General features: G+C 60.3%; 1 protein-coding gene across 3 annotated transcripts; it reads right to left on the bottom strand.

Moving 5' to 3' along the window:
- Window positions 1-932: 932 nt before the first annotated feature.
- Window positions 933-8095, bottom strand: SEMA3B (semaphorin 3B). Of its 3 annotated transcripts, none has more exons than XM_007466228.1 (17): window positions 7737-8095; window positions 6899-7056; window positions 6677-6739; window positions 6154-6273; window positions 5981-6074; window positions 5655-5774; window positions 4571-4716; window positions 4364-4475; window positions 4192-4261; window positions 3968-4112; window positions 3389-3608; window positions 3037-3128; window positions 2919-2960; window positions 2524-2681; window positions 2372-2427; window positions 2140-2279; window positions 933-1778 (listed from the first exon to the last, which is right to left on the bottom strand). In XM_007466228.1, exons 1-17 carry the CDS (start codon window positions 7843-7845, stop codon window positions 1377-1379), a joined length of 2247 nt encoding a protein of 748 aa, XP_007466290.1. In that variant the 5' UTR covers window positions 7846-8095; the 3' UTR covers window positions 933-1376. The 3 variants fall into 3 exon arrangements, with proteins under 3 accessions (XP_007466290.1, XP_007466291.1, XP_007466292.1); XM_007466229.1 differs by having other exon boundaries at window positions 3968-4109; window positions 7737-7923; XM_007466230.1 differs by having other exon boundaries at window positions 1377-1778; window positions 4192-4276; window positions 7737-7845.
- Between the last annotated feature and the right edge of the window lie 210 nt (window positions 8096-8305).

Genomic DNA, 8305 nt, shown 5'->3' with positions numbered 1-8305 from the left:
GAAATATACACCCAAGCAGAATGGCTTCACAATTTTGGCAGGGGTGATATCGCCTCCGTCGTCTGGTCAGCAGTTAGGGAAGCCCTCCCAAAGTTAACCTGATTCCTTCCCTTTCTAGGCTCTCTTGTGGCTATTATTGTTCTTCTCCTCTTTGGCCCTTGTCTGTTTAAGCTTTTGGTTAAGTTTGTGTCTAGACTTCAACAGTTTCAAGGAAGGCTCATGATGGCTCAAGGATTTCAACCCACTCCAGCCAAGGGTAACCCTGGCCCCTAAAACAGTCAGCAAGGGACTTCTATACCTATAGGGTAGGTTAGGATCTGCAGCTCCTGTCCAGCAGGAAGACATTTCAGAAGAAGAAGACCTCCGGTCCCTTAATCCTTAAAAATAAAGGGTGTAGAAGCCCTCAGGGGGGAATGAGACAGGCTGGGACCTGGGACCCTTTGCTGCAGTGCTTACACCTGGACAAACATCTCCTGGAGCAACAGAATACAAAGCAACCACAAGGGACTAAAAATAACTATGCACCTGCAACTGGGGCAAATTATGAACAAGATACAAAAAGACCAAAAACCCAACTGCCACTTCTGAAGTGCTGGGAGCAAAAGGAGTGCACTACTCACCATTCCTGCCCAGGACACCACCAAGAGGGTGGGCAGACCACCTAAGCCACCCCTACTGCCTGAACCATGGATGTGCCCCTACTCTCACTCCATTTAAGGAACCAGCTCGGAGCCACCCTCCCCCAAACCCTTGTTCCCCCAGCAAGCAAGCAAGGGCACCTGTTGCTTGTTGGGCACCTGTTTCTTATTTTCACTCCCTTGTTCTGCAGCATGAGCCCCAATAAGGCCTTGCCCGAATTTCTCATCTGGCCTCTTACCAACTTCTATTGATTAAAGAGTCCAAGAACCTGAGTCAGTAACACTAAGACCAGCGGCTGTCTGATGGGGCCGTTCCAGCTTCAGCTGATAACATGTTTATTGCATTAGTACAGTCGGCCTGCCCCACCCCCACCCCCACCCCCAGCCTGTTCACAGCTTTCTGCTCACTGCCCAAAGAGGTGGCCCTTCCCCCAGGGTGGGCATTCTGGGCACCTCCCCCACCCAGGTCGTTACTCGGGGACCCTGCTTCTCTGCCTCCTCCTGACCAGCTGGACCCTGTGCGCAGCCTGGGCCGCCCCTATCGGGGTTGCATTCAAGGATTATTCTCTGTTAATAAATAAGCCGGCATGGCTGCCTGTTGGCCAGGGCCTGTCGGGTCGTTGTCTTCCCTCCACCAGGAACCGCTGTGTGCCGGGGCCCTAGCTGCTTCCCAGGGTCTGACCGCCCCCTCTCCCTGCTGCTGCCACCTCCCCAGTCCCCAGTGTGGGGACGGCCGAGTCACCAGTGCGCTGCGCTGCGCGGCCCCCGCTCAGCACGCAGTTCTGGGGCGTGTGTCCTCCGGTTGCGGCCCTTCCTCCGCGACTCGGGAGGCGGTGGGCGCGGCGCGGGCTGCGGACGACACATTCGCAGGGAGTTCGTACCACCGCCGCCCGGCTCCACCAGCTGCAGGAAGTCCCGGTACCAGAGCTTGGGGCCCGGCGGCGCAACGGGAGCAGCCTCCTCGGTCCGGGCCAGCCTTTCAGCCTGCGCAGCACTCAGCACGTGCAGCGCCAGGCGACGCATTGGCTGCGAAAAGCCCTGCTCCACGGCTGCGCACAGGTACAGGCCTGAGTCCCCACGCCGCAACCAGCGAAGCAGCAGGCCCCGCATCGTGCGTTCGGCTCGCTCCTCTGAGGGCACCTGCAAGCCGGATCAGCGTGAGGCTGACGTTAGGGAACAGGGCGGGGCTCGCCTGAACGTGGGGGCGCGTCAGAGACCACCCCCCAGTGGGCGGAGAAAGAGCGGGGCTTCCTTCGGACTGGGCTGGGGCGCGGGCGTCAGGAGCCTAGTTAGAGGAATGGGGCCTCACCAGGATGCGGAGTGCAGGCAAGGGGCCAAACTGGGCGTTAGGGGTCTGGTTGGGCGGAGACTCACTGGGCGGAGCTGGATCGCATCTAGATGTCCGGAGCAGGCCAAGGGCCTCATTAATCAGAGCGCGCACTTCCTGGACGTAGGAGTCGGAACAAGGGCCTGGTTGGGAGGGGAGTGGGGGGAGGCTCACCTGAGTGTAGGCCGCCTCCCCCGCGCGCTGGAAGGTCCACTCCACGCGCGCCTGCAGCGAGCGGGGCTCACACTCCAGGAAGGCGCTACCTCCCTCCACGCCGAACACCTTCCGCTCCAGCAGCGCAGGATGGGATGAGTCTGGGGGCAAAAGGAATGTCAGATTCAGACAAGGCAGGGCAGGGTGGGGCAGTCTTTAAGGGTTGGGGGGTGAGAGCAGCTGGGACACTCACCCCCGGTGCACAGTGTGCTGGGGTCACCGTTCCTTACATCCTGCCGTCGGAACCTCCTGGGGAGAGGGGACATTAGAGTCTCCGTGAGCCCTTCTTTTAGCCAGGGGCAGATAAAGACTCCCTCCAGGCAGCCCGCCCCTGATCCTACCCACCTCTTGGCACTGGGCTGGAAGCGCGTGCACGCGGCCCCATCCCAGGCGCAGTAAGGGTCACGTGCCAGACAGCATTCGGCACAGGCACGGCCGTGGGCAGCGCAGCGGTGCAACGGGATCTGGGCCACCCCGCTCCGAGAGGCTACGTACAGTTGGTGCTAGGGGTACAAGGGGCTCCAGGCTGACCGAGGGTGGCCCCGTGCCTGCCTCCCATAGGTCAGGGATCCCTTCCCCCATTTGACAAAAGGGAACACTGAGGTCTCAGGTCCCACAGTCTAGTGAAGGCAGAGCCTGTACTCGAAACCGGGGGTTGTAATTACCAAGAGAAGAATGGGGGTGGGGGCACCTGGGAACAGGCTGGGTCCATTCCGCCCACAAGCCTTCTGGTCACTTACCCTCTTGGAGGAGATTTGCATGCTGGTGACAGCAGCTGAGTCCTGAGAGGGAGGAGGGGTGCTGGGATCAGGGCTCCGTGGGGTGGGGGTACCCCAGGCAATGGGGGCTAGGCCTCACCTCAAACATGTGCAGCTCCTCCAGGAGCAGCCCCTCAGCATTAGGCCGGCCACCCTTGGGGACGGAGATCACCTTCAGGACGGTGCCAGCATCTGCAGGGATGAGAAGGCTGAGTGACTCCTTGTGTTCCCTGACAGCCAGGGCCAGGGGTCTCCTCACCTCTGAGGCCTCCACCCTCCGCATGGTTGGGATGGTGAAGAATGTGGGTTGGAGCAATCAGAGCAGCATCCAGAAGGAGATGGGGGCATAGCCCCTGGAAAAATATGGAGATGGGACTGAACAGGGGGAGCTTCCACTAACAGGCCAAAGAGCCTGGGCTGGGTCTTGTGGGTGGTCATGGCAGGACCCTGACCTGTGCCAATGAAGAGGACGTCGTAGTATCCGTCAACAGCTGCTACACGGTCCGCAGTGATCTGGGTGAAGGTGTACCCGGCACCCACTTGTTGGAAGAGGGGGCGCCCCCCCATAGGCAGGACCGAATTGTACATGAGGGGGTGGTTCCGGGCAAACTGGATGACATCATCAGGAAAGTCCTTGGTGGAACTGAAGGTGCCAAAGGTCTTGCTGGGGCACTGGGGGGTGGGAAGGAGGCATGACAAGGATGTGGATATGAAGGCCTGGTGGGCAGCCCTCCACAGGACACCTCCCGGAACCTGGAGCGTGTGTGAGTGTGTGTGTGTGCGCGCGCACGCACAGGGGGCGGGTGTTGGCCAGAGCCCTGCCCTGGGAATCTGAGAGAGGAACTCCAGCCTTGCCTTTGGGGGTCTGAGGGGGAAACATGGCCTTCCCCTGAGGAGCCCTGTCTAATGAAGATGATGTTTTCCCACCCATAAAAAAAAGAAGACACAACATTCACCAAGAAAACCCCAGGCCAAGTTCTCCACCCCGGAAGCTTTAAGTGGGTTGTGGTGGGAGTCCCTGGGCTACGCACCATGCCAGGTCGGGGGTAGGGGACACGGCCCTGGTAGGACACCCACTGGTGCACGGGCCCCTCCTTGTGTGCAAAGGGTCCCAGGAAGGCCCGGCGCACATCATTCATGCTGTACACGCACAATGCGGAGCCCTGGAAGATGCTGCTGCAGGTGAAGATGTAAGTGGAGTAAGGGGCTCAAGTGGGGCCTAGCCAGCCTTGCCCCACTACCTCCCACACCTCACCTGGTCGTGGAGAAGACAGCATAGAGCAGCGGGGTCCAGCGATCCCGCGAGGACAGCAGGAACACGTCCTCTGCAGGGAAGGGACCAAGTTGGGGGAGGGTGCACAGCTAGGCTCAGGGTCTGCGCCCCTGCGTCCCCTCCCCACACCCCATCCTCCACTCCTGGCACTTACGGAGCTGGTCAAAGTTCGTATCGCCCTCAGCACCGGGCACTGAGCACACCAGCCGCGCCTTCAGGAACGTAGTCCACTTGTTGACCAGGCTGCGCTGGCCACCCACGTCGTTCTGCGGGGTCAGGACGGGGGGATGAGGGCGAGGCCCCGACAGACAGGCAAAGGGGCGGTGGCAGGATCACCGAATGTGGCCCAGGGACTCCTCACCCTGCAGATCTGGCCAACGCGGGACACAGACAGGCGTCCCAGGGCCGGCGTGGCCTCCACTGCCGACTCACGGAAGAAGAAGTAGATCTTGTCGTCGTCCGGGTTCTCACTCTCCGGGATCCAAAAGACCTTGACGAACTTGGGCTCTGACCACAGCAGGAGGCATGGGGTCAGCAAGGTCCTGGCCCTGCCCCCTGCTAGGAGGCCCAGGCACTGCGTCCCCTTTCTTTCGTGCTGGCAGAAGCCCTCAGGGCAGCAGCTGACCACCCAGCCTCTGGGACCAAGTTCAGATGGTGCTCCCCGAGGACACAATCGAAAGAAAGAGGGCCTGCGAGTCAAGAAGAAGCCACGAGAGGGCGGCAGAGACCATGGCTACCTGGGCCCACAGGCAGGCAGACCCTGGCCAGTGGTGGGCCTCTCGCCTCTCCCGTGGCAGTTCTCTATGCCAGTGGGCCAAGAAAGGAGGGATATGGGGTACCTGGTTTTACCTTCACTCATGAATCTTCCTCTCTAGCAGGAAGTAGATGCCCCCACTCCTGCTTCAAATACTCTGCTGGGTCTCATCACTCTTAGAATAATCTACCCTGGCCCTACCCTGTGCTGACAGTCCAGACCCCTTGTCATTGCTCCCTTCATGAGTCTGTTCCTTGGCTTGTTCCTGCCCCCAGGGTCTTTGCACTAATTATTCCCTCTGCTTGGAATGCTCTTATGCTCTTCCCGAAATCCTGCTGTGTTTTGGGCATTAGCGCATACCTTTTCTCAGCAGGGTAGCTTCCTTTCCCCAACCCTCCCACCACCACCACCACCGCTGCCTAGTCTCCTTTTCCCTTCCTCTCCATTCTCTCATTATAGCTCCTGGCCATTGGAACTGATCTTATCGTGTATTAGTTCTGAGGTCTGTGAACTCAAAGAGGGCACGGGCCATACCTATCTTGTCCACCCTGCGACCCAGTGCCTAGTGCAGGGCTTGACCCAGGGTAGCTACCTGGTGAGCACTCACTGCTCACTCCCTTTATGGGCCTTACTCAGCACCTGCTCTGTTGGAGATGAGGCCCCCCTCCCAACAGTCCCACCAGTCTTTCACCGTTGAGCCAGCGGGAATCGTGCGGTTCCGTTCGGAGACTTGGACGCCGACCCAAGCTGCGGAAGATGGTAAAGTCCCGGCCCATGAGGTCTGCGGCTACTCCCGAGTACAACTCTTCCCCTGTAGACAGGGCAAGGCTGCTTAGTGAAACCAAAGGCTCTTGTGGTGGGTTGGGGGCACTGTGGAGCTCTGGGGGCTCTTGGGGAGTCAGTGAGGCTGACATGGGGGATCCCTGGGGCTCTAGGGAGGGTCTTGGGACTTTATGAGATGCTAGAGTCTCTGAGGGGTTCCAGGAGCTCTCTTGGGGCCCCAGCCTTTGGACTCACCCACCAGCACGGAGGCAGCCCGATGCCTGGGGTCATAAGGACTCTTGCCCTTGCCATCCTCTAGCCTTCGAAGGTCCAGCCGGAGCATGGGCTCCTGGGAGGCAGGGGGGAGTTGTTACTGTAGGCCCTCCCTTACCCTCCCAACCTCCCTCCCTGACCAGACCTAGCCTTACCTCCAGCCGCTGGCCCACCTCCACAAATGCACAGGTTGGGTGGAAGGCCCCTGTGCCACAGGCCAGCAAGTGGGTGCGGTTGTAGGCATGCAGCAACTTCACGAAGTTCATGCACTCAGTCTAGCGCGCACGTGGGCGGGGCAGGAACAATGAGGCCTCCCCCGGGGAGGTGGCCTTAAGGGCTCCCAGCTCACCAGTGGCACTCCCACCCCTTCTTTTCTGCATTAGCCCAGGCAAGTACTAACATGGGCTCTAGGGACTCAGGTGCCCTTGGTGACCAGCCCGGCTCGCCTCTCACCAGAATGGGTTCATTGGGAAGCATGCCTGCATTGCCCCCCATGATGCAGAGGCCTCCAAGAAGAATCACATAGCCCCCACCCTGACTCACTACCTCTGGACTTCAGCCACCTCAACCCTCCTGCCCCCATCATAGCCAGAACAGGCAGGCTTCTGTTTTAGCACTGCCCATCTCTAGAGTGAGGGGCTGACCCTCCCCACTCCCACCCAGGCAGCCAACACTCACGCCAATGTCCTTCCCTGCCCAGTTGCACTCCTCTCGCCATTCCACAGGGGCCGGCCAGGCCAGCTATGGGGAGGGAGGAGGAGGGAGAACACAGGTCAGGGACTCAGGATGTTCTCTATGCTGAGGGTGGCGTCCACTCAGGGGGCCCATCCTCCAGGAAGCCTGGAGTAGGGTCCCGGGGCTCTTTCCCGGGGCAGTGCTGAGGCTGGGCGTCCCTGGCACCTTCTTGGCCCGCTTGCTAATGTTGTCCAGGCTGAGGGAGGCCACATGGTTCTCAGCGCCCACAAACAGGCGCCCACGCTCCTCATCCAGCAGCAAAGCTTCGTAGCAGCAGGTCCTCTCCAGCCTGAAGGTCCGGAGACCGTGCTGGGCCTGGAGCTCTGTGGGGTGGGGACATCACTGAGGATTCGCCAGTCATGCTAGAAGCTTCTCCCAGGCCAAGGTTGTAAATGTGACCTGGCCCACACACATGTGAATTTACATGCGTGTGAGTTTACACTCAGGGGGACAGGCCCACCCAGGGTCAGAGCTTCCAGGGTGAGCAGTGCAGCCCACCCCTGCCCCCATGGGGGAAGCAGGTGGAGCTTCTAGGGCAACCTCAGACAAGTAGTGTCTCCAGGCGAGTGCACAGGTAGGCAAGGGCTCTTGGGTAGGCTTGCATGTTGGGACAGCCAGAACCCCAACCCCAAAGTTAGGCTGAGGGTTCTCTGCCACCAGCCTAGGTTCAGTGTGATACCACTGCCTAGTAACCACCCTGTGTAGGGGGTGTGGGAAGGGGGCTCTAATAGTCCCCACACCTCAACTTCCCTGGGAGCAGGGGATGGAACAGAGGCAGGATCTGTTGCCATGCTTCCTGGGAAAGCATGAGGAGAATGTGGGCAGAGAGCTTGGGGACTGAGGCCAGGAAAGGGTTAATTGGAGATGGCCTGAGCGTGCCCCCAATCCAACCCAGCCGGTGGCACACACACAGTGCAACAGCAAACAAAATGCCCCCTATCCACTCTGGGCCCCTTTCCTGCCCACCCTGAGGTGGGCCCTCCCGCCTGCCAGGTGCACCTACCTTGGAAGGAGAGGCGAAGGCGTGGCGTGCTGGGGGCAGCACCCCCCAGCACTGCCACCCAGAGCAGAGCCAGGCCTGGGATCATGGCGGCGGCCTCAGCCCGCCCCATCCCTGCAGCTCAGGGAGCTCAGGGTTCAGCGGGCGTGTGTGGAGGAGCCTTGAGCCACCCTGGACTCTGCCCCGGGATCTGGAAGAGAAGGAGCTGCAGCGAGAGCTATAGGGAGGGAGGCTGGGGGGAGTCCCCAGGGATCAGATTACAGCCCCTAGAGGAAAGAGGCTGGGGGGTCGCATTCCACTTGCAAGTCCTCCTCTCCCTTGCAGGGTGCCCTGCCTGGCCACAATCACAGACACACCCACGCTGGGCACACCATCGGGGTCAACCCCATACTGGCAGGCGCCTACCCCACCACGTCACCCTCCCCAGTAACCCGCCCTCATATACACACACCCACAGGCATTAATTCACAAACTCTGCATGCCTACGTCATGCCAGCCTGGGACTGGGGCTGGGGGCAGTGGGGCACACAGACAAGGTCCTCCTGCAGGAGGGGGCAGAGTACCAACAAGGA

Source organism: Lipotes vexillifer, unplaced genomic scaffold (assembly GCF_000442215.2).
Source record: "Lipotes vexillifer unplaced genomic scaffold, Lipotes_vexillifer_v1.1 scaffold1004, whole genome shotgun sequence".
NCBI lineage: Eukaryota > Metazoa > Chordata > Mammalia > Artiodactyla > Lipotidae > Lipotes > Lipotes vexillifer.
This window is presented reverse-complemented; position numbering and strand designations above follow the sequence as displayed.

Bases quoted from the DNA above. Each gene is read 5' to 3' on its own strand.
- SEMA3B (XM_007466230.1), bottom strand. From the start codon at position 7,845: ATGGGGCGGGCTGAGGCCGCCGCCATGATCCCAGGCCTGGCTCTGCTC. The intron at 7,057-7,736 runs GTAGGTGCACCT...CCCACCCCACAG, and splicing joins CCTTCGCCTCTCCTTCCAAG to AGCTCCAGGCCCAGCACGGT. The intron at 2,961-3,036 runs GTGAGGCCTAGC...CCTCCCTCTCAG, and splicing joins AGGAGCTGCACATGTTTGAG to GACTCAGCTGCTGTCACCAG.